General features: G+C 42.4%; 1 protein-coding gene across 1 annotated transcript; it reads left to right on the forward strand.

Annotated features, from left to right (window-relative positions):
• Positions 1–2,116: 2,116 nt before the first annotated feature.
• Positions 2,117–23,071, forward strand: LOC307253136 (N-terminal EF-hand calcium-binding protein 1-like). The gene is made up of 12 exons (XM_080031019.1): positions 2,117–2,286; positions 10,211–10,235; positions 14,297–14,405; positions 15,036–15,061; positions 15,278–15,375; positions 18,781–19,039; positions 19,204–19,283; positions 20,268–20,321; positions 20,642–20,754; positions 20,900–20,977; positions 21,140–21,231; positions 22,090–23,071. Exons 1-12 carry the CDS (start codon positions 2,170–2,172, stop codon positions 22,116–22,118), a joined length of 1,080 nt encoding a protein of 359 aa, XP_079887145.1. The 5' UTR covers positions 2,117–2,169; the 3' UTR covers positions 22,119–23,071.
• Positions 23,072–26,367: the final 3,296 nt, after the last annotated feature.

Genomic DNA, 26,367 nt, shown 5'->3' on the forward strand with positions numbered 1-26,367 from the left:
CCTATCTCAAAAATTTAGCATATTTCATCCGACCAATAAAAGAAAAGTGTTTTTAATACAAAAAAGTCAACCTTCAAATAATTATGTTCAGTTATGCACTCAATACTTGGTCGGGAATCCTTTCGCAGAAATGACTGCTTCAATGCGGCGTGGCATGGAGGCAATCAGCCTGTGGCACTGCTGAGGTGTTATGGAGGCCCAGGATGCTTCGATAGCGGCCTTAAGCTCATCCACAGTGTTGGGTCTGGTGTCTCTCAACTTCCTCTTCACAATATCCCACAGATTCTCTATGGGGTTCAGGTCAGGAGAGTTGGCAGGCCAATTGAGCACAGTAATACCATGGTCAGTAAACCATTTACCAGTGGTTTTGGCACTGTGAGCAGGTGCCAGGTCTTGTTGAAAAATGAAATCTTCATCTCCATAAAGCTTTTCAGCAGATGGAAGCATGAAGTGCTCCAAAATCTCCTGATAGCTAGCTGCATTGACCCTGCCTTTGATAAAACACAGTGGACCAACACCAGCAGCTGCCATGGCACCCCAGACCATCACTGACTGTGGGTACTTGACACTGGACTTCAGGCATTTTGGCATTTCCTTCTCCCTTCAGAGTCTTCCTCCAGACTCTGGCACCTTGATTTCCGAATGACATGCAAAAATTTGCTTTCATCTGAAAAAAGTACTTTGGACCACTGAGCAACAGTCCAGTGCTGCTTCTCTGTAGCCCAGGTCAGGCGCTTCTGCCGCTGTTTCTGGTTCAAAAGTGGCTTGACCTGGGGAATGTGGCACCTGTAGCCCATTTCCTGCACACGCCTGTGCACGGTGGCTCTGGATGTTTCTACTCCAGACTCAGTCCACTGCTTCCGCAGGTCCCCCAAGGTCTGGAATCGGCCCTTCTCCACAATCCTCCTCAGGGTCCGGTCACCTCTTCTGGTTGTGCAGCGTTTTCTGCCACACTTTTTCCTTCCCACAGACTTCCCACTGAGGTGCCTTGATACAGCACTCTGGGAACAGCCTATTCGCTCAGAAATGTCTTTCTGTGTCTTACCCTCTTGCTTGAGTGTGTCAATGATGGCCTTCTGGACAGCAGTCAGGTCGGCAGTCTTACCCATGATTGCAGTTTTGAGTAATGAACCAGGCTGGGAGTTTTTAAAAGCCTCAGGAATCTTTTGCAGGTGTTTAGAGTTAATTAGTTGATTCAGATGATTAGGTTAAGAGCTCGTTTAGAGTACCTTTTCATGATATGCTAATTTTTTGAGATAGGAATTTGGGGTTTTCATGAGCTGTATGCCAAAATCATCAGTATTAAAACAACAAAAGACCTGAAATATTTCAGTCGGTGTGCAATGAATCTAAAATATATGAAAGTTCAATTATTATCATTACATTATGGAAAATAATCAACTTTATCACAATATGCTAATTATATGAGAAGGACCTGTATATATATATATATATATATATATATATATATATATATATATATATATATATATATATATATATATATATATATATGTAGCCTATGTATGTATGATTGTATGTATGTAGGAATTGTATATGTATATGGTGTTCCTTATTTATTTTCAGTATAGTATGTATAGCCTAGGAACTATTTCCCTATTGCTGCTGATCCATACACACACCACACAGCCATTATCTCTTAGCCTATTAATGGTTCATCCAATCAACAGCATATGGCCTTCAGAGCAGTTCTACCTGCTTTCTGCCGCTCATATACTGTAGGCCTATTCCATGCTCAGTGAGTCTCTCCTTGACTTTTTATCTGACAGTGTGTGCTCCCACCAGCAGATGGTGCCTTTCTGGCTTTTATGAATCGCTGCCGCTGGTCGCAGAGAGAGAGAGAGAGAGAAAGAGAGAGAGAGAGAGAGAGAGAGCGAAAGAGAGAGAGAGAGAGAGAGAGTGAAAAAGAGAGGGAGGGGGGCGTTTTTTCCCCTCTGTGCAGTCGTCGACGTACATGCGGGCAGGCAGCAGGCAGAGGGCAGCAAGCTGTGTCCATCTCATCCATCCTGACTGGATCACAGAGAGGACATCATCCTTCATACACTCCCGACAAGGACAAACCAGCTCCCAGAGAAAAAAAGAGCAGGCACCGGGTTCAGGACATTTCTGATTTTACTGAAAGACAGGAATCACATCGAAAGCGTCAAGATGCTGGCCTGTACAGAGATGATCACCATGTGTCTCCAGTCTGCCAAGCACGAACACAAGAGGAAGCAGCAGGAGCTTGACCGCAACCAAAATCAAGGCATCCCACTGGTCCAGGATGTAAGTGCACACTGTTTTTTGTTTGCTTGTTTTAATGTACGTGTGATGTTTATCCCTGGTGTAAGAACAGCAACATTCACCATCGTGTCATGATTTTTGCACAAATAATAATTTGTGGATGTTTAAGAAATATATTTGGTCCATTATAAGCAAAATTGTGTCCATGTACTTGCAACCACGACCACCTCTTGGGGGGTAGACCTTAGATAGTATATAAAAGACACGATGTGATGCAATGGCTTCCATCCTGCTCTTTATGAATGGTCGTGAGTGTGACTCCCATTCAAATGTGCCTGATTTACAGCGGTCCTATTACATAACAGGGACAATCATCTGATGTGTAAAAGCTTTGATTCATTTCACCTTTTAACCTGCAAAGCATCAAAGCGAGTCCCCCCCCCCATTTAAATTTTACTTTGATGATGATGATAATGAGGGTCATGACATTGGTTGTTCTCCCCATGAAACAGGCACAGTGTGTCCATGTAACGTGAGACGGTAGGCCTATACATTTTTAATCAGATTGCAAGATAAAAATAGAAAGATCTGAGAAGGTTGGATGCTCTTGCACATGAATGTTCTCTAACTCAGCCGCCTGCCTCTTCCTCTATTTTGCTACAGTATGAAACAGATTGGCAGGCTTTTTATTGCCCTTTGGTTTAGTGAGGACATTCTACAAAATACAAGACAATGTTTTGGCAGCCTCATCTCCCTTCCAGACAGCTGGCTGTACAATAAATACTCTATGTTGTAAAGGGCCGTTGGTTAGTTACTACAGTTGTTCACGTGAGCGGCCAGTTTTTTTATGTATGGTCATGCTTTCGGTGCATGCACACCTGTCTCCTCTCGTGCATCTAATTAGAGAGCGAGCGGGTGATGTAGTTGCCGAGGGAACAGTGTGACAGCGGACATCAGCGCGAACGGCCTGAGAGAGTTGGCCGTATGTGTTTAACTGTTGATTATTCCAGTATTGTGTGCGTTCATATACCTGTAAGTACCTTCCCCTTTATGCTTATGTAAGGGCGTTTTATGTTGATTGTTAGATCGCCATTACTAGCGTTTTCTGTATTGTATAATATGTTAATGCAACGGCAGCGTCGGAACGCCATTAACATATGAACGTGACGCATATTATTTAATTATTTAAGAGATCGCTGTTATGTTTTATATTACTGTTGTTTGACTGTAATATTGTTATTAGCCTGGTGTGTATAAGCAGCATTGTATTATGTGTGGCTAAGTATTCTTTCTGTATTTATTTGTCTATTTACAGAACCACACTCATACCAACAGTTGTGAACCACAGATGTGTATTCTGCATTATTTCATTAAACCCCATTTGGACTATACATCCTCTGCGCATTTTTACCAGATGCACCACAGCGGCTTCTAAGCTATTTCTTACCAGAATATAATCTCTCTCCACAACAAATTGGTGCCGAAACCCGGGAAGAGAAGTTACTGTGGAGGCAACCAAAGATGTATAGGCCTACAGACCAGTTCAGTCACGAAGCAGGCGCCCGGCCCAGACGTGAGAGAAGACCACCAGCCTGGCTTGATGATTACGCCGTCTCCCAACCCCGTTACGAGCAACGTCCACTTTCACCTCAAGCAACGCCTCACCCCGCTCGGATCCAGGAGTCAAATGGCGGCGCAGAGAGGGCAGCCGAGATGGTCCCTTTTGCCCTTCAGCCGCCTCATGAGCAGTGGTCTGTGGATACCGGTGCCATACTAAAAAGGTTTAGTCAGTCCGCCCCCCTCAGAATACCCCCTAAATACCAGAGTACTCCTGCCACCCAATATTCGCAAGCATCAGAGGCTACGTCGGTTATCTTGGATGCAATAAAGCAGCTTCAGGAGGACAATCAGAGGCTTCACTGCACAGTGACACAAATGAAGAGACAGCTGGATGCCAGTACTACAGGAGGCACCCCCTTACCTCCTCAACCTGTCCGCTTAGAGTTACACCAGTCCGCTGCACGTTCAATGAGACCAGAGGTGGACAGCCTACCACCACCACCTCCGCCACCACAGGTGCAGCAGTTCACTGATGCCCCACCTGTCGCCTTTAAAGAAGAAGAGGATTATTGGCCTCCTCCACCACCAGTAGTTGAGCCCCTACAACCAGCATCGGTGACCGCCACCCAAAGTAAACTGGTGGAAGAGCTGACAGAGTGCCTTAAAAGGTTTGGGAAGGCTCAACAGCCACCTCCAGTGCCCACACCTGATTACGGTGAGCCAGATGCAGGCTCTGTATGTGGATCAGTGTACAGCATCCATCAGTCAGGCGGCGAAGCAGCGGCTCATCAACAGGACCACAGTGATCGCAGCTGGAAGCAAGAGAAGGTGTACCGTGGACCAAAACCCAGTATTCCCATATTCACCAGGGGGGACCCAAGAGAGTTCACTAGATTAAAGATCGCTCTGGATAACCTGCTCCCAGCTGATGCTACGGAGCGCTTCAAATACCAAGTTCTGGTGGATCACCTTAGGTTTGAGGACGCTCTCCTAATCGCCGACTCCTATACCAACTCCAAGCAGCCCTATTCCAACACCATGGCATCCCTCACAGAGCATTACGGGCAACCACACCAGCTGGCCTTGAGACGCATAGCCGAACTGATGGAAGCCCCCAGCATCAGCAGCAATGACAGCTGCGCCTTCAAGCGGTTTGCGCTTCGAGTGAGGGCACTGGTGGGAATGTTAGACCACCTTGGGGAGAATGGCCATGTCGAGCTGCAGTGTGGGTCACATGTGGCACGGCTGCTCTCCAAGCTCCCACAGGACATGAGAGCAGAGTTTAAAAGGTATCTGTACCCCCAGCATATCCGCATTCCCACTCTGAAGAATTTTGGAGAATGGTTAGAGTATGAGCTGAAGATGCAGGAGTCTGTGTTTGAGTCCCTCGGTGAAAGCAGCATACATGACGTAGACCAGAAGGAAGACAAGCACAGGGATCCCAAGTGGACTCGGCCTACCAGTATCCTGTATGGCGCCGATCAGCAGGAGAGCCACCCAGAGGAAGAGTCATCCGCGCCTGTAAGCAACCTGCCAGGGGATAGACAGGTGTACTGCCCCTACTGTTCTAATTCACAGCATTATTTGAATCAGTGTTCCAACTTCAGTCAGCTGACCGCCGAGCAGAAGAGCACATGGGTGAAGACCAACAAGAAGTGTTGGCGCTGCGGCCGCTCCCACCAGGCCGCGCAGTGTCGACTGAAGATTACCTGCAAGACATGTAAGGGGAAACATTTGGAAGCCCTTCATGATGTCAATGCTAAGCCAGTAACAGGACACAGTTCTGGACCGGTGAGTACGGTGAGCGACGTTTTCTATTTGGATCGACGATCAGGCTGCAGTTCAGTGATGCTGAAGGTGAGCAAGGTGATACTGCGCAACGGCAAACACTGCATGGAAACATATGCCATATTGGATGATGGCTCTGAGCGCACCATCCTGCTCGCCACGGCTGCGCAGACTTTGAAGCTACAGGGTGAACCAGAAAACCTCTCGCTGAGAACAGTACACCAGGAAAGTAGGGTGGTCCATGGGTCATCTGTCTCCTTCTCCATATCCCCTGCCTGCCAGCCACACAAGACCTTTCAGATTAAGGGAGCCTTCACTGCCGATCAGCTAGGTTTAGCCGAGCACACTTACCCAATTAAGATGCTGCAGAGGAAATTCAGGCACTTAAGAGGGCTGCCACTCCAAGCCTTCAGTGCAGTCCATCCCGTGTTATTGATCGGTTCCGACTACCCCCACCTCGTTACCGCGGTCCAGCCAGTGCGTCTGGGACCCCCTGGAGGTCCGGCTGCGGTCAAGACCCGACTGGGATGGACTCTTCAGGGACCGACCAGGTTTGGGACAGGTCGGCTCCAGCCAACACAGTGTCTGCATATGTCCACGTTCTCCCCCTCTGCAGAGTTATTGCAGCGTGTTGAAAGGCCCTCGCAGATGGATGTTCTTCCTTTGAGAGGTGAGAAGCAAGTTTCCTGTTCCAGACAGGACCAAGAAGCCATCATCCTGCCAGGGGAGAGAACTGAGCTGATGGAGGTTGGAGGGATTCAGCACAAGGTACAGGCACCCAAGGAAGCTGTTTTAACACAGTCGCTAGAGTTCTGGCAGACCAAATTATCTGCAGGCTCTGTGGAGAAAGAAGCTGAGGTACGGCAGCCGACTTTCTGCAGTTACGGTTCAGCAGCGGCAGGGCCCCCACTCCCAAACCCAGAGCAGTTTACCTCATCTAGAGAACTGGTGCGTGCTGTTGCACTTTCCCGCCAGGGGGCGGCCACCAGCCAGAGTAGCCCTAATGCTGAAGACTACAAAGAAGCAGGGTTGGACCTCCTGCGACAAGATCAGCTAGCTAGACACCAGATCAGCTTCAAGTTCAACCCACAGAGTGCACCTCATTTCTGTGGCATTCGGGAGAGAGAAATAAGGTCAGTGAAGACTGCCCTGTACGCCACCGTCCAACCTCAAGCAGTCACTGAGGAGGTGTTGAGGAATGTCCTGATCGAAGTGGAAGGGGTGCTGAATTTCAAGCCCCTGGGATATGTGTCAAGTGATGTGGCTGACCCTGATCCGGTGACCCCAAACCTGCTGTTGATGGGGCGGCGCGACCCGTCTCTGCCTCATTCAGCTTATGATGAGTCCAACCTCCTGAGTCGTCGCCACTGGAAGCACTCCCAGATCCTGGCAGATCAGTTCTGGGCCCAGTATATCAGACATTATCTCCCTGTTCTCCAAACCCGCGGGAAGTGGCAGAAGGACACTCCAGCCCTCCAGACCGGTAGCCCACCTCATCGCACTACCTGCTACCCGGGAGATGGACCCGGAACCACACAGCCCTTCTACGTAGAGCAAATTTGGCAGGCCATATTTGGGGGCGGCTGTTGTAAAGGGCCGTTGGTTAGTTACTACAGTTGTTCACGTGAGCGGCCAGTTTTTTTATGTATGGTCATGCTTTCGGTGCATGCACACCTGTCTCCTCTCGTGCATCTAATTAGAGAGCGAGCGGGTGATGTAGTTGCCGAGGGAACAGTGTGACAGCGGACATCAGCGCGAACGGCCTGAGAGAGTTGGCCGTGTGTGTTTAACTGTTGATTATTCCAGTATTGTGTGCGTTCATATACCTGTAAGTACCTTCCCCTTTATGCTTATGTAAGGGCGTTTTATGTTGATTGTTAGATCGCCATTACTAGCGTTTTCTGTATTGTATAATATGTTAATGCAACGGCAGCGTCGGAACGCCATTAACATATGAACGTGACGCATATTATTTAATTATTTAAGAGATCGCTGTTATGTTTTATATTACTGTTGTTTGACTGTAATATTGTTATTAGCCTGGTGTGTATAAGCAGCATTGTATTATGTGTGGCTAAGTATTCTTTCTGTATTTATTTGTCTATTTACAGAACCACACTCATACCAACAGTTGTGAACCACAGATGTGTATTCTGCATTATTTCATTAAACCCCATTTGGACTATACATCCTCTGCGCATTTTTACCAGATGCACCACAGCGGCTTCTAAGCTATTTCTTACCAGAATATAATCTCTCTCCACAACACTCTAGTTTCCTGAAAGTCACATTATTACTGCCCAGTGAGTGGGAACATTAGACTGGAGCATTTGGTTTAAATACAGTTAGCGTCCATTCTCTCCAGCCTGGACTCCAAACTGGCATTTCCTTACTGACTGAATCTATTCCAGTGGCTAATGGGTGGTCATTTGTTGCCTTATAATAGCCGCATAAATAAAGAGTGGGATCACTAGGAGGCAATACATCTCGACTTAACTGTCAGTGACCTGCACTCATTCTTTTTCAAGACAAGGCAAGTTGATGGGCTCATTGTTTTTATTGACCTGCTATGAGCTGTACCAAGGCTGTTTTACAGATTTACATAAAGTCATTATTTTTCGGGATGCTGTACATGTTCAGACAGTGTCAGTTACTCCTCAATGCTCTCGCTGCAGTGTTACTGTGCATGACACATATTTACCGGCCCTGTGCGGACTGGCTGAAATATAAATTGACAACATCCATGTAGTCACTAGCCGTAGCTCTTGTAGAAGATCTTTATTGGCTCCTTCGGCCCAACCGACCCCCCCCCCCCACTTAACTGCACAAAGGAGGAATAAGGGCCTGTAAATCTCCACCTCAGGTTTCTCCACAGCAGTTTATTGCTCTCAATTTGTTTCTTAGGTTTTATGGAGCAGCTCCCTGCTTGTGTCTTAGCCAGGATGCTTACATCAGCACCTTCCACTGTTTAGGGAGATTTGACAAGTGATGGTGCAGAATCCAGCTTTCATGGCATCCCCCTGTATCTAAACGCCATCATGCCCGCACACTGACACATCATCTGACACTTTATTTAGTTTAATTTGAGCTGATCAGTGTTGGTCTGCCCAAAGGCAAGAAGACACTGCAATGCAGAAAGGCCAATTTGTGTTATTGAGAAATCATTTTTGGTTTGGAGATGACTCAGACTTTCTTGTACCTTTCTTCATGTTGACAGAAACAGAAGAGTACAAAAAGATGTAGATAATAAGTCATTGGTGATAGGCTTTTTTTCCCCCCCTGGTACTCGTAACCTGACAATATAACCGAAGGCATCAATAAATAAATAATACTGTAATGTAAAGGGATGTATATTTCCCTTAGCGGGTAGAAATATGTTTTTCTCACAGTACTATTTTTACATGTTTAGTTCTATTCAATTGCATTTTGGCTTTACTCATAATCCTATTCTGCTTTTAGTCAGGTTCTTGGCTTCATGCTATTCAAGCGAACGAAAATGTGTTTCTGTTTGATCATATACAGTATGTTCATAAAGTTCAACCACAACAAGCCTGGTAATTGATTTTTATACTGTAAATCAATGGTTTAAAACTGCTGGCTCCCTGGTATTTATTACATTTATCAAACATGACAGCATGTTGTTTAATACTGGCTAGCAAAAATGTGAAGTGTATATGATTTTCAAACACATAGCCTTCTAAAAGTGCAGTCTGAATCGGACCACAAAGATTTTTTGCAGGTGGCTGAGATTTTCAGTGCAATTTTTCTATTTCTGTTCAAACGTCCAGGGCCATTTTTTTCTAGTATTGACTTCTGTGAGGCTCAGATGTGTGTCTTGAATGGAGGAGGATGTTAACAGAGCGCGTATGGGGCCTTCACACTGTGATGTGCTCGAGAGGCATCCTATTGTGCAATGAATCAACCAGCCACTGGATTTTAATGGCCAAAGCACAGTGATTTATCGGAATAAAAAGGTGCCACTCCGATCTCACACACCTCCCACTCCACAAATGGATCTGACTTCTCACACGGTCGGTGAAGCACGGTGATTAGGTGGTGGAAGATATTAATGATGATCTTATTACCATGCTCACAGCATAATGAATTAACATATAGGACAGCTGAGTCCTCCTTGTAGGTTTATGCACAAAATCTGCAATAATAACCTGAAATATATTACTACGATCGCTTTCAATGACCGTATAGAAAAGAAAAAAAAACATAAAAGCTATCATTCCAAAGCTCCTCATAGGAGGCACATTAATGTGAACCCGTTGTGCAGCTTTTCATTTCCTGAGATGCCTCACCTCTCTTTCCTTATTAAAATGCGGATATTACGGCTCCTTTTAAATTGTCTCCTGTGTGCAGTGAAAGAGGAGTATGCCAGAAAACTTTTCTTATACAGATAGATTGTCTCATATTTGTTGAGGCTTATTGGTTGGTTTGCGTCACTGTTTCTCCAATTTGGCAAAATCTCAGATAATAGCTTCACATCCGAACACACTTTAACTACATAAAGGAACTGCAACTTCTCTTAACTACTCAACACCTCAGTTATTTTGTCATGTCTGTATCCAAACCTAAAGAACTTTAACATGATCTTCTCCTCTCATTGCAGATACTCCGCCGGGCAGACAAAAATGGTGAGTTGTCAAAATACACACATACTTAGATCATACGGCTAATCAAAACTCAATTAATATCTCTCTGAAGGGGTGGATGTGCACGGAAAGGAAGTCGAACCTGATAGGAAAAGGGCACAATCTTGATTCTCTGGTCAGACAAGTGGCCTGAGGGGATTTGTATGACTGTTTGGTGGAACTTTAAATGACCAAGGTCATGATGAACTCCTTTGATGCAGCTGTGTAATGCTCATGTCAGTGATATCCAATAATAGATTGAACACACAAACACACAAAGATTTGAAGTATAGGTCATCTTGCCAGACAGTGAATGTGGCCTACACTGTCTCTTGCCTTTTTCTGTGTTTTTTTGTTGTTGGAAAATAATTTTTTATCTCCAAATAGAGACTTACAGCTAATGTGAAGCATGCCACTGTTCCATTTGATTAATGTGTTAGTTAGTGTTACCTTAACCCCCGGCTCTAAACATCTCCTGGGGAAACATAGAGCATTCAGCCCTGCATGAAAAACACTGCTGACAAAGAAGAAACAACTCTAAATGTTGTATTCATGCACTGCATTAATGGAAGGGGGTCGATGCATGTGTTGCATAAGAGCAGGAATTAATGATGCAACATGGGCATGTGTTGTCTGGGGTGTTTCATAGCTCGTGTCGAGATATGTAGATTAAAAAAAAACTTTGTGGTTCTCCAAAGAGTCCTGAGGAGATGTCTTTTCTGTGCAGCTGTTGAAAGAAACTGTAGAAGATAAAAGGAGACATTGGGATTTAAATTTTTTTTTTTATCTCTTCAAGTCGTGTCTCGTCTCAGTAGATTACTTTGTCAATCAGTAAACAAAATGGCTGAAAACACAACACAGGAGTGACATGTAAACAATAATAGATGTTGTTGACGCCACTTCTATAAGTGACGTGCTATAACTGTATGACATGCATTTTTAAAAAACCTCTAGTCTTCTCCTCTTTGTTCTTTCTTGTGTACCGCTTTCGCCACTTTTTGTGGAAAGGAGGAGGATAAACCGGGAGAGGAGAAATCCATTGTGTATTGGTGGTAGTTATCTTCAATTTGCAGCCGAGCTTTGTTTGGTTCTCGTCTTCACGAAAACTCACCAAGTCGTGCACCCGAGAGGAGAGTGCCTCCCACTACCAATCAGCACAGAGTGGGCTGCCATGATACGCCTGGAGCACTGCGGATTTACCACATTATGAGGGCTGGCTACCAACACACTACAGTCTATTCCTCCATGTAATGAGGATTTACATTTTATAAAAGCAAAAAAAGGTGATTGTTTGAGTACAAGAACATAAAGTAGGTACTTCAAGCTTCTTGTGCTGGGATTATTTTCTAATGAATTTATATTGCTGCACACTGAGCTCAGAAACAGTAAATAGGGATTTAAAATGTCACTGGTTGGAATTAAATGGAGTGATCGATGATGTTGAAATGACATTTTTCAGTGTACTCCTGATTTGTCATCGGCAAAGAAACAATAATAAAGCTGATAAGTCAGGAGGTAGATTTAATGAACGGTGTCTCATTGAAGAGTGATGTGGTTTTTTTCAACACACATCTGAGCTGTTAGCGCTATAGCAGTGTGCTAAAAACAATTTTCTTTCAAGGCCACCGATTGATTCTGCTTGTCATGTCATTGTTTATTGGAGAACAGTTTACAGAAGAACGCAAGGTGCACAATGTGGTTTTGCTTCTTCTCTTTAGACACTGGGATAGTTAGAATTGCCGTGAGGTTTCTGCCTCCCATAATTATACAGTTGCAGTGTCTTAATTAATGCTGCATTGAGTGCTGTAGCAGAGAGGACTCTAAGACTTGAGCAGAAGCCTAAAAGGATGCAGTGATGTACAGAAAGGGCTGTAGCTCTGGACTACAGTTTATCAGAAGCAGATATTCGGCTGTGATTTATCCATTCCTTTTATTTGCAAAACATTTCTCCATGCAACATGTATGTACAGAAAGCCTTTTCATTTGTACACAAAACATGCTGCACAATAATCAAGATAACTTCAAGTGTCAATTCTCTAAGACTTGGTCTCACCATGTTTCTTCGTAAGATGAGTAATGCATTCTCTCCCTCTTTTCTCATATCTCATCTTGTCCATAAATAGCACACTGTTGGGCTCTATGAATTATTGTTGCCGATTTGTTTTTTAATTTGAGGAGTCCCTAAAGAAAGAGCGTTGACTGGAAAGATACAAGCTTCAGTACGCCGGAGAGATTATTCATTTACGTCATGAGGAGATTTAGTGTGTGACGTGAGAAAATAAAAGAGCCAGCAAACGGCTGCACTTCTTCCTCAGGGTTTATGTATCATCTTTACAGTATCATCCATCCAAACAACACCTTTCCAAAGGTCCCTGCAGAGATCCTACATAGACACGAAGGCTCAGCTGTGAAATGCATTATCTCCAAATTTGCATGTATGTCAAACATATCGGCATCCTATTTTTGTTTATTTAATATAAAACACACTAGTTCAGGAAATGTTCACAACTGTGATCCTGTAATATCTTTTTGATAAATGGCTAATTACGACTGACCATTATCAAAACTGTTGATTGGACTTCTCCAACAAACCCTCAACAATACTCAACAAAACAGGCTTGTCATTGCCTTCTCAAATGGCACATATGAGCATAACTGGAAATGGTTTCCCTATGGTTAATTTATGGCTAAGGTTTCGTTCAGATGGCTAAATGTTGTATAGCCAGAAGCTTAACCATTCTACTACTGCAGCTCTGCTCTTTGAGAAACAGTGGACACTTATACCCATATTTTTCCATCTGAGCTGTGCTGTAACTTGTTTTTTCGAGTGTCTAATTGGGTCCACACCAAGGGAGTTGTGATGGAGAAGGCTGGAGAATGAGTAAGAGGTGCAACAGATTTTGTTTACACGTACACCATGTGTTACGAAAATTTTGATGGGAAAGATTAGTAATGAAATAACACTTCATCAAATAGCTTCCTCTTACAGCTGAGGTTTAATGTGGCCACACCACAACACATGTTCAGTTAACATACAGATTTCCATGTTAAGGGTATGTAGTAATGATTTTAGTGATAAAGCAAAACAATGTTACTTTATTCAGAAAGCACAGAATACAGCTAGCCGAAATCAAAAGCCAATCTCTTCGGGGAAATACGCCATTTTGCTTACAAGCAAACTTAGCTGCAATCACATCACATCCAGATCTGTCTGCTGTGTAAATTGGCAACAAGTCAGAAAAGTTCTTACAGACTAACAGATGATCTGATTTACTGTTGGCCTCCAGTCTGTCAGGCTGAGCTCCGTTTGCCTGGCGAGGATCACAGAGCTGGGTCTCAAAAGGTTTGTGGGCTTACAGAGCAAAGCTGTCGAAGGTGGAGGCCAGATTATGGCATTATGGTCTGAAGTTTGTCCGCTACTTTGCTGCTACTCAAACTAGCCTCAAAACATGGCTCCCAATTTGGTCAGGAGGACCCTGCAGCACTCAGCCCCGGACGTTGCTAAACAGAGGACCTTGCCTTACGTCAGCAGACACTTAGCTTTCTGTTTATCCTCTCAAGCTGTATTTAACTACACACTGGTGTAACAGTGGTTGATGTGCAAAATGCTTTTCTGTGATTGGTTTCAACAGTATATGGGCTCATTTAAAAAGACAACGTTGTGCTCAATTAGGTCATTATTGCATCGAAGGAGCAGAAATTGGACTCTCAGCAGTACCGCAGCACTAACAAATATTGTTTTGGCTGCAGTAATGGTGTTGGAAATGGGAAACTACTGTCCAAGTTTAATTCAGTTATATTGGAAAGACTGCTACGTTTAGGTCTAGGGTTGTAATGCTAAATAAAGACAGATTTTGGGCCTATGCCGATTGATAAGGAAGCATTCTTATTAGCAGCGACACCTCTGAGCTTATCACTGGAATTAATTCAGTGTTGACAGACTGGCTAAAGTAGCATGGTACCATCGTATTGAATAATGGCCAGTGTGTCTTTATTGAGGTGATAAAAACCTTTTTTTTCAGGCTCCAGTGAAGTGTCACTTTCATGGGTTTGTCTCTTTTCAGACGATGGGAAGCTGTCCTTGGAGGAGTTCCAGTCCTACTTCACTGATGGGATCCTCACTGACGAGCAGATGCAGGAGCTGTATTACTCCATCGACAGGCAGCAGACAGCGTAAGCACAATCTTCCTTTTTTGGATGTCGTCCAAATCCGCTGCCATCTGTAGCCCCCCCCCCCCTGCCCCAACCCGCTACCTGGCAGTCACTTCAATGATGATGTCAGTATTCAACAGAGAGACATAATCCTTGGTTGAACGCCCCAGATTTAGCATTTAACCTTAAAAAATTGATTAATTTAATAAAATTATATGTTAAAACTAGATGTTTAGGGAAACATAATCAAATCAAATCAAATCCTATTTGCTATCCTTCTAAATGATTGAAATTATAAGTATGTGTATTGCCGAATGAAAACCCCCACACAAATATCTAAAGTTCACAACTATGATAGCTAAGGCATTTTGAAGTCAGCAAAATGAGTTACTCAACATTAATGCTATTCATGTTTTTTTGCGATGGATGATGGATTCTTCTTCATTCAGATATAATGCTATCCTCAGACAGCGTAAATCTGAATCTGAAAATATGCTTTTCATTTCATTGTGTTTGAATGTGCTGTGAACACGGCTAAAAGAAGACTCTTAAAAGTGCATTGACCAAAACATTTCTTAATTCCAAATGATATCTCTGTAATCAACATACCCTTTTTGCCCCCCCCCCCCCCCCCCTACCATTGCCTGACAGCAACCTGGACATAGACAAGCTCTCAGGTAATTATTTGTCAATCTTGCTTTATTTCACTGACTTAATCCTGCCCGGCTCACTACATGCTTTACACAAGATCACCTGTATGTGTTAGAAAAGACCGACGTTTGATGTTTTAAGCCTTTTAATTCTAATGGTCGCCAGTGTCTTATTGATTGATTTCCTTCTTGTGGACACAATGCCTGTCGTAGGTGCTTAACAAATCTCCCTCTCTCCTCTAGCATACTTCACTCCACACCTTGGGGAGTATGTCAACGTGTTGTCGGCCCTGGACAAATTGAACGTCGCCATTTTGAAGGCCATGGATAAAACTAAAGAGGTGGGTGATGACGGCTTTCACCTGTGTACCATGTTGAATTTGTGCACGTCAACACATGATTTAAATGCAGCATGACATCAGCAGCCCTTCATCTGTTTTGTAAGCTTCCCTTCTGCCTCCAAGCATTCAGACCCACTTTTTCATTTGTATGTGCCTCTGCTGCCAGTTTCAAACCCTCTCAGAAGGTCTCTGAGATCACTCTGCTGTGGCCGCGTTACGGAGGAAATGAAAACTGCCCAGCATTACTGACTCTGCTCGCTATATGCTCTGCTTCTCCTCACTGACAATTCTCAACCATGAGCTCACAGAACCCTACAAGGCGAGCTGCGCGTTTAAAAATGGACTTCACTCACAAGTGTCAAATTATTGGTTTGAGAAACATGGCGTACATTTATCTGTTATTTCAGCTGCACCCATTAAATGGGAAGGAAAGCAGTTTATGTAACCTCATGATTTTGGACTCTTATGGAAAGAGTTGGCTTACATTATATAAAGACATATTCCACAATATGGTACAGGTATTGTAGGATATTGATTGCAGTGGAAGGCATAGAGCTGCCGCAGTCAGTATTGAATAATCCTTCAGATGATTTTCTTCTTAATCATTTTAGTGTGTAGAATGTAAGACATGCAAAGGGGGATTTTTCTATTGCTTGATTTCTCTGACAAAGAGTGATAAAGAGTCTATAGTGATGCCAGCAGCTGTTCATATGCTAATGTTGAGCAGGTAAAGCATTCTTACCATGATCATCATCATAATGTAGCATGTTAGCTTTGCTAATCAGCACTGAATAGAAAGTACAACTGAGGCGGATGGGAATGTCATTAGTTTTGCTGCTATTTGTTAATAAACCAAAATAAATGACAAATTACAATTAAGACCTAAATTCATCCTGAGGGGGTCTTTGACATCTGAACCAATCTCCATGGCAATCCACCCAACAGTTGTCACCTCCAATGTTCCAAATGTTTAAAAAAATGAATATGCTATTGAAACCCTAAAGATACCAACTTAGATTTAAAACAGAAAAAGCAATGAATTCTCACATTTCAGAAACAAAACCAGATCAATGAATTTTCTAAATGTTGTCTTTGAATGTTCAGCACTAGATTTGCAGTTAACTGTCATGTCACTACAGTGGATAGGCACGTTTCCAAGATCAAAGTTCTTATTTTCAACCTTCAAATGTTTTTTCAATCAGCACAAATTCTGCGTTTTTGCAGTAGCACCTGAATGCTGCAAATGACTCATTCACGTATAAATCACTGTCACACGGGAGCAAGATACAGTTTGTAAGACATACTGCTGTTAACCCGTGCTGAGCAGAAACAGAGATCAACGCTGTGTATTTCAAAACAGAACATGTTTTCTTTTTACCTTGATTTCCAGATAATCAGACCCAGTAACTCATCATATTGTCAGCACGGAATTATGAAACATGCTTATTAGAGCGTTGCAAAATCATGTTATGGAGCCTGGTTGAGCAGAACGGTACACTGTATATCCCTCCTTGAGATGTAGAGGGGGGATTTAAAGTGTCTGCGCATACATATAAAGGGATAAACATCAGAGAACGTCCACTAAGGCATAATCAATAGTTTAGCTGGCTCTTTATCGACCTCGCCTAACGCTCCACATTGGGACAACTGGGGAATGTTTATTTCTATATTAAGCGAAGAAAGCGAGTCAGGTTGTTATCTGTGGAACGCGGCTACTAATATTCTATGCAGTGCAGGCAGTGGGTGCAACCTAGGGCGACAGTAGAGCATAGATGACATTAACCAAGGCTGACAACCCCCCCCCCCCCCCAAGCCATCCAGATGATTTGACGTCAGATGTCCTCCACACTACTGCACCACAAACATTTTGCACCATCTTTCAGCTGCTCCGATCTTCTTTTTCAGTCTCTTTCCCTCTTTCTTAATCTGAGTCTATTCTTTTTTTCAGTTCAGCTGCACACTTGTCTCTCTCTGTTTCATCCCCTCTCTCTGGACATCCATCTTCTTTGACACTGTCTTCCTGTCTGGCTCTTTCTCTCTTTCGCCTATCCTTTCCTCTTCTCGCAATAAGCAGGTCCTTCCTACAGCTCATGCATTTTTAATGTTGCTATTAGTCAGTCACAAAGCTATCTTTGCTCTGGAGAGCAGATCAGACTGAGTTGTAACATTCTTATTGCTGAAGCAAAAACAAAAAAGAACAGAAAGTGATGCCTCGAATTATGAAAGCAACAGACTCAGATGTATTCCTGTGTGTTGTGTGTTGCTGCAAGATGAAAGGAAAAACATCAGGTGCGGTGTTGCAGTTCTTCCGTCTCAAAAAGAGAGTGAGGAGAAATTGAGATCCATTACTCATGTGGTGCAGTGTCTCCACTGCAGACTCCAACAAGCTTGGTTGTCATTTTTTCTAATGTCTTCCTGTCATTTTTTTTCCAAGCTCTGTTTCATGCTGCTGAGGGTGAAGGAGTTCATTACATCTTAGCTGGCAAAAAGAAGAAGAAGAAGAAAAGCAGGCAATGCACTGACAGTTGTAGTTCTCAGAAAGTTCTTCGCAAACTGGCATCAGACAGATCTATTTCTCTGCCAAACCCAATAGCCTAATCAATTGTCCTCCCTCCAGGATTGCTAAACTGCCACCAAAGATTGGATGATTTCCCTCCACTTAAACCCGGACAAAAGAGAAATTATTTTAATTGGACCTGAACACTACAGTCACTGCCATTGATCAATGTACAGTATTAGCCCATTTCACATCATATCAAACCCACTGCTAAGAATCTGGGTTAGATTTTGACCATCATCAAGATAATCCGGTCCTGTTTTCTTCAGTTAAGAAATATTAAAAATGAGATGTACATTATCTCAAGCTGCTCCACAGTTGATTACTTATTGTTGTTTACCCCACATCAATGCTGCTTCCTCCCCCTCATGTTTACCCGGGCTGTGCTAAAAAATCAATAAGGCAATATATCCTGATATTTATTTTCCGCTCCAAAAATCGATATTTTGAAAGCAATTTAAAAAAAGTTTTAAAGGTGTTGTGAACTACAATCTCCTCTTCTATATATGTCACAGTATGGCTAGTTGCCTTGAAATGGCATTGCTTTAAATTTGAATCGAAGTTTAGAATTTAATTATGTTGATGTAATTTGCCCGCTGAATTATCAATATAATGCGATAATGCATGATGTATTAAAACCATCCAGATCTTACACAGCAACTTGTATTTCAGCTCTGTTTTTACTTTTTCAGTGAACTATGTGGAATATCGCAATATCTCGCAATATGCATCGTAATGCAATGTACATGTCATATAATCATATCATGACCCATGTATCGTGATGCTTATCGTATTGTGAAGGCACGCTAATATCCAGCCCTAATGAATACCTTTCCTCTCCTACTCAGGAGTATCAGGGTTCATCGGTGCTGGGTCAGTTTGTTACGCGCTTCTTGCTAAAGGAGACCTCCACCCAGCTGCAGTCCCTTCAGTCATCACTTGACTGCGCTATGGAGGCTGTCAACGACCAGGGCTGTACAGGGAAGAGGCCACTCAAGAAGCCAGAGGACCTGCCCATCCAGAGGGTGCCCAAACGCCCCAGCAGACGCATCCAGAAGAACATGTGTCTCTCCCCTACTGACCCCTACTCTGGCATGCTCACCACAGGTACGATTTAAGAGACTGAAGGTGAATCTGACGAGACTCAAGGGACTGCTCAGAGCAGGTCATCTAAAACCAAACGGTTCATCTCTTTTGATGTAGGCCTCCTGTCATAGTTCAGATATCATATGTCGTGTTGTTTTGTGCTGATGTTGTGTTTCCGGGCTCAGGGGTCAGCGTGGAGTCGGACAACCATTGGGGCTCCCAGATCAACCAACTGGAGCAGCTCATGGACAAACTGGAGTGTGAGGTTGGTATAAAAGTTTTCTCTACGCTAAGCTAAGCTAAGCTAGTCAGGTGGCTGGCTCTAGCTTCATATTTAGCATACAAACATGAGAGTGATACCGATCCCTCAATAAGAAAGGAAGCCCTTTAAATTTATGTTTCATTGGCATGTTTCATCGAAAGAATAGGGGTCACATCTGAGACTACGCAAACACGCCACTGCTAAGTTTTAAACAACCATGTTCTGGCTTCGGCTTCATCATGTGTTAGAAAGACTTAAATTTGCTGCAAAAAGGTTTTTCCTCATGAGTGGGAATTGCTCTTTGTGAGGATCAGGCTGCATCCGGGCTCAGCTGTTAAAGACAGAAATGTCAGGCAGACCGTATGAGCAGAGTTTGCCTTGCAGTACGGGACCCAACATGTTGTCAGAGAAAGAAAGATTTGGACAAGGTGCATGCGGATGTGGAGGCCAACAATACAAGCTGTGTGTAATTACACACCCTCCAGTGTCATGCATAAGGTGTCAGCCTGTGAATACATGCTGTACTTCACTACAACCGAACACTGAGGACATTGGTTTCATTGAGCCGATGAGACACAGCGGGTGTTTCGAAAAACTAGATACTTCACACAGATGTACAGTTATTATTAAGTCTGTGTTCTACAGATCCAATCATGTATTTGCTGTTATGTTATAATAAATGTCTACAGATGTTCTGAATAAAAAAGCCGCCAGTATTTTGCCCGCAGGTCTGAATTAAAACATTTTCTGTATTTATTATTAAAATACTCATCTGAAGTTATACATGAGGCATTTTCCAAGGTTGGATATCAGCGCCCCCAAGCATAATAAGAATGCTTGAATAGGAATATGGCCATCACTTTCATGTAACAGCCAATGCTTTGTGACAGACTTTAACTAGAGGCCAGATGCGGTTGAGCCAGTTCAGTTCTGCTGCTAATTCTTGCTCTGCTCATGGTTGACTGAAATATTTATGCCCCCTTCCAGAGTCCACATCTTGAACCTCTAAAAGAGGACACATTGGCGGGGACGTATAAATCGGTGAGTCCAACGTGTGCTTACTATATACGCTAGTAGCCTTTTTAGATTTGTTTCAGGTTATATCCGTACATCCACCTGAAAACTAATTATGCATATTTTTGAGGTGTTCCATTTGTTATTTCTCATGATTCAATTCAAGCTGAAATACTTGCCCATTTTTTCCTTCATGGTCAATAGAAAATTGGAATTTATTCATGATATTTTAGAATCACTGGAAATCACGAATGCACCAAAAATCCCAAATGTATCTAACCTGTTGACGTTATTTGAAGAGGTGGTAATGTTTCCGGTTTGTTTTCTCTCCTCCCCCCCCCCTCTAGAACATTCTTCTGGTCCAGAGGCAAATGTCCGTGAAGGAGAAGGATGTGGAGCAGTTTCAGCAAGCTCTTAAAATCTACACAGATGCCACCTGCAGCCAGCTAGACAACCTGCAGTATGTCCCTTTGTCTGCCTCAGTGCCATTGTTTGCCACACAATCTCTCTGGGATTTCATTCAGTCTTTTCAAATTGCTTCAATTTTCCAAAGATAACCCCCACTGCCCTCTCTTTCTCTCTCTCTCTCTTTTATTTATTTGCAGCGTTTCAGTCCAGAACCTGCCAGACAGATCATGCTTCATCATGTACGAATTTTGGCAGGACCGTCTCTCCTGGATGAGGTAGGACGAGACGGGCTGGTTCATGTTCCCTAGAACATCATGCTGAACACAAATATTCAGAGCACACCAAGTCGCTCCCAGGCTCTCTTTATGATAGTCTAGTTGCTCATGCTGAGAGGCTAATGTCTGTCTCACCTATCTCTTCACTCTTTCCTCTTTCAGCTATCTGCAGTCGTCCATCAGTAAGACCTTCCAGCGCTTCATCATCGACTCACTGGAAGAACAGGAGATGGTCTCCACCATGCTCCTCCCAGGTAGGAACCAGACCCCCCCCCCTCCCCCAACACAAAACCCTAGCTTTGTCGAAAGCAGCTAATTAATGCAAATAATTAATCCAGTTTGATTGAGTAAGACAGTGAGATTTTTTTTTAATCAGTTTCTCAGAAATATATTGCTAAAGAAAGCTAATGTCACTCACACCTTATCTGCTGAGTGTAGATTATATTGTGTCAGTGTTGTGTGCAGCTGGTTTCTCCTGCCCCTGATTGGCCAAAGAAATCTGTAGATGCAGGCTTAATGTTTGACGTATAGTGTGCATTAGAGAAGAAATTTCCTTTTTTTAAAGGTCACCTATTATGCAAAATGGACTTATTCATGGTGTTTCAACTTTCATATGGGTCCCTGGAGAGAAAACAACCTTCTCTTTCTCTCCAGTTCCACCTTTCTAAAAACCTGTTACATTTTTTTTGTTAGATTTCTCTCATCATATGATGTCATAAGGGGAGAAGCCACCCTAACCCCCCGATGACCAACCGAACAAAATGTTTTCCACCATTTCCATCTGTGATCAACGCACCCCTAAATCCCCCTGAATCTAACAGGCAGTGGGCTTTTTGGAAGGAGGGACTTAGCTAGAACACGTTTAAGACAGAGGCTGAAAAGAGGAGATTCAGGAATTCCACTGTGAGAAAATACTGTATAAAGGGTTTTTTGGACACATTGCGAAAACCCAAATTACAATTTTGAACCTGCAAATGAACATAATATGTGACCTTTAAAGGAAAGTTAGAAATACTTGTCTACACAAAGCATTTTTTTTTAGCTGTCATTGCTCATTGGCCTTTAGCATCTAGCACACAAAACTGACTCTTTACTATCACTTCATTTTACAGCCTCCTGGTGGATTATGAACAACAACTGACGGAACCAAGCTGCTTCTACTCAACACAATACAAGCAGGAAGAAGAGGCAATTGTATAGTGGTTAAATCCTTTTTTTTTGTTATTTGATATCTACTTTTTCCTCATGGCATGACCGGGATTGTTTTTTTTTTGCTTCGAGATTATAACAATAGAGGACTGCTAAAGAAAATCAGTCAAACAGGGAAACAGATTGAAAAGCTCTAAGAGAAGGAATTGAGGTAAAATGCAATATTTTCTTGTGAGATCAGGATCTGTGCCGACACTCATTTGACAATTTTGGCACGCTTCGTTTCTTGTAATTTTAATAGAAACAAAAGAAATACGAATTTGAAAAAAAAAAGAAAAAAAAAAAGATTTGCATGATTTCTTATTCCTCAGTGTCAGTTTTATTTAAATCGTAACTCCATTTTAGACTAGATCTAACGCGAGTGATGCAAGTCAAATAAAAACACTAGAATGACAGCTGATCAATCCATCACACTTTCCATCAGTCCCTTTTCAGTACAGACAAAAACATAAATAGTGCTCGGGTGTTTCTCCTTGTTCTCTCTGTGGTATTGTGCTTTGTTGTCTCCTCCAAAGCGTTGTTACCAAGCATATTTTTGTTGGCAGGTGACAGCCGTTAGATACAACATAGTCAATGAAGGATTATGAACCGCCTCTAAACTTACAGTACGTATCATCTGTGTGTCACTGCACTTTAGAAGACTATTAAAAAACGTGGACCTTATTGTGAAGAACGTCTATTGTAGATTAGGTCGTCTATTGAATATGTGGAATTATCTTCCGTTAATTCTACACTAGCCAAGATGAACCAAATACATTGATTTAGCAGTTTACCTGTGCTGTTATTGTAGAAAATAAAACTCAAAAGCCATTATTTTACATTTGTGCATTCAGAAGAGTTTAAAGGCACAGCACACACAAATAGAAGGTTATATTTTGAGTGCACCAGTGAACCGTTCAGAGTGATGACACCAGAAATAACGTTTAGATTATATATAGAGTATTTAGATTGTGTACAGTAATTTACCAAGGCTGTGAGATGTAAGTCATTGTTGTAGAACATTATTAAATGTACAGTATGAGAGTATATGGAGCTAAAGTTGCTCTGATAATGCAAGGAATGAATGTGTACACTTTTTTTTGAGGTGTTTATAATTTATTTTATGGAGAATGTACCGTTGTTATGTGGATGCTATGTTAGTTTTCTGGCATGAAATAAAGTTCATGACTTGTTGATGAAATGAAATGGTTTATTGAATATGTAGAATGATCTGCCTTTAATTCTACACTAGCCAAGACTCCCCGTCAACTTAAGATGTAAGTGTAGCATTAATGAATTGTGACCTAATAAATAGACCAAGAGTTGAAAAGCTTTATTTGTAAATGAATGGTTAGGTTGAAATGGTCTCTGTATTGAGTAGCCCCCTAATACTGTGGTTGTGAAGTTGGCAAATTCTGTGTGTCAAGACAATGAACGAGGAATATACCACCCATATAAAAAATATTATAAAGAGTAGAAAATTAGTTAATCTTAAGGCTGGATTTCTATCTTTAAATGGTATTAGAATCAAATAAACATGGGAAACAGCCATCAAATTAACTGAGAAAAGCCCAACCATTGTTAATTCTGAATCTTTTCCCTTTAAAAACAACCTGAAACGGCTCAAATGTTTTAAATGTTTAAGCCCAATAGTTCACTGCAGCATCAGCACCAATTGACAGCTACAGTCTTAATAGTAAATACACATCAGGTCATATTTGACTTCAAAGCATCATTTTCCCATTAACTACCAGGAAATCATATTTTCCCCATTACCGTAACTACCAGAAACTAGTGAGTTGTGGAGTTATACATTTTGTATAATATAACTCACACATGAGGATTTCTAACACTGTATTGTTGTGTGCTTATAATCCCTGGTGAAAATTCATCATTGAAACATGGGCCAATGTAATGTGTTACCTCAGAAAATAGCAGCTGAAAATATGATTTATCTGTCGTAAAAAAAAATTACGTTAATATATAATTTATTTTTCACATCTCCCATGATCCTAAATAGTTTGAAAGGGGAATCTGTTGGCAGGGCTGAATCAACCCTTTACAGAGACTATGGGTACATGGAAAGGTTTCCCTTTTATGGAAAAAGAAGGAATTGAAGGGAAGATGGTGAATGCAGGGGACCTTCTAGCTGCAGCCTCTCATGGAGAGATGTGGGCTCAAAAACATTATGGGCCGGTTTCGCAGACATGGATTAAACCTAGTTCTGGACTAAATTGTACTTTCAATGGACAATCTCCATTCAAAATTCCATTTAGTCCAGGACTAGGCTTAATCCATGTCTGTGAAACTGGCCCCATGTGTTTCATGCAAAAGGATCAAGTAACGTCCGCCAAAATCAAGAGCCGTATTATTTGAATCCTCTAATGGGAACATATGCCATTATATTTCTTGCTGTAAACATTTCCAGGTGCCAACAGCAGAATGAGCGTGTGTGTGTATATACAGTATATATATATGTGTGTGTGTGTGTGTGTGTGTGTGTGTGTGTGTGTGTGTGTGTGTGTGTGGAATAATGGATGCCATTTGTGATGTGTGGCCCGCATTAGTTAACAAGGCTTTCCGCTCTGTGGTGGTAACGATACAGCTATATGATCAATTAAGGTGTCAATGTGTTTGAGCTTGGGTATAATTAAGAATAAGTGCTAAGAGTGGTTGGAGACAGGGAGAGAGGTGAGGAACCGGCTGGAGAGCGGAGTTACGCATAGAAATAAAGGAAGAGAAAGAAGAAATTGTGCGTGAGGAGAATCAGGGTCGAAACTGTCAGAGAACATTGATGCTAAAGGGGAAACAAACTCAAGTAGAAAGCCTCAACTCTGATTTACTCAAGTGAAACACACACACACACACACACACACACACACACACACACACACACACACACACACACACACACACACACACACACACACACACACACACACACACACACACACACACACACACACACACACACTCAGTGGCCAGATTTGTGGTAAGATATAATGTTACAGGAAGATGGATGGAGGAGGGAGGAGGAGGCGTGGAAGCTTATAAGATTCAGAGAATTGCCGCAGTGGGTACATCCACTTTTAGCATTTTATGTGCCGGCTTAGTCACAGTTGATCAGGTAAGGATTACTGAAGACCCAAGGCACAAATATAGATTTCTGGATTCAGAAAGGCATTTCATCCGTCTTATTTCAGATGGTCTGTGTTGCAGATGTCCATTGGCCACACATTCTTTGGGCCACCAGCAGAGGATGACTGTTCAAAAAAGGAGGAGTGCATCGACTCACAAGCCCAATATTTGGTTAAGTTTTTGTGCAGCAGTGAATAGGTAGAAAGGCACTGCAGTAAGCAAAATATTGGAGTGTATTGTATTGTATTGTATTGTATTGTATTGTATTGTATTATCAAATCACTAAATGGCATTGACTAAACCTGTCGCACATAATTGCGACCCTTCTTGACAAGATTACGATCACTTATAATAAACAACCCCTGTGTGTTTGAGTTCATATACCGAAAAAGGACAACAGATCACAGTTGGTTAATTATAATGGCTGCACGAAAAGGACTCAGCCGACCGTAGAGTAGTGGAGAGAGAGAGAGAGAGAGAGAAAGAAAGATGGGAAATGGAATAAATACGTAATTGCAGTATTGAGGGATATGGAATGCAGTAGAGTTTCCTGCTGAAAAGAAATAAGAAACAAAGAGATGGAAGCACGGGGGAAGGGGGGGGGGTGTTCTGTGAACAGAAGAAATTGACACAGTAGCAGAGGCAGTACATGTGATGTGAGCAACAAATAAAAACCTATTTGCCAAATCTAACACCTCTAGAGAGATATTAAGAATGATGACATTTAAAGGGAATGTCAAAAATCAAATCATCAAATCAAATCCTTTCCCAAAAAGTAACATTTGATACAGTTCTGCAGTTGTTATTATCCAGATGGAGGGTCTAAGGTTGTTCAGATAGTGAAACATCCTGAGGCAATTTTTATGTTTTCTGATATTGGGCTATACAATTGAACTGCCTTGAAATTTTGAGGTATCTGTGTTTGTTCAATTTGCACTATACCTTTTTTGTTATCACATTTCATTGATATATATTATGTACAGATATATATTATATACAGACGTTTCAAACCTGTCACTTTTGGGCTGATCCCTGCAGACAGGTTTGAAAATTCTGTGCAAAGC

The sequence above is a fragment of the Ammodytes marinus genome (genome assembly GCF_949987685.1).
Source record: "Ammodytes marinus genome assembly, chromosome: 7".
In the NCBI taxonomy this organism is placed as follows: Eukaryota; Metazoa; Chordata; class Actinopteri; order Uranoscopiformes; family Ammodytidae; genus Ammodytes; species Ammodytes marinus.

Coding starts and splice junctions, on each gene's coding strand:
- LOC307253136 (XM_080031019.1), top strand. CDS start 2,170: ATGCTGGCCTGTACAGAGATGATCACCATGTGTCTCCAGTCTGCCAAG. Junction 10,236..14,296: donor CCGCCGGGCAGACAAAAATG/GTGAGTTGTCAA, acceptor GTCTCTTTTCAG/ACGATGGGAAGCTGTCCTTG. Junction 14,406..15,035: donor ATCGACAGGCAGCAGACAGC/GTAAGCACAATC, acceptor ATTGCCTGACAG/CAACCTGGACATAGACAAGC.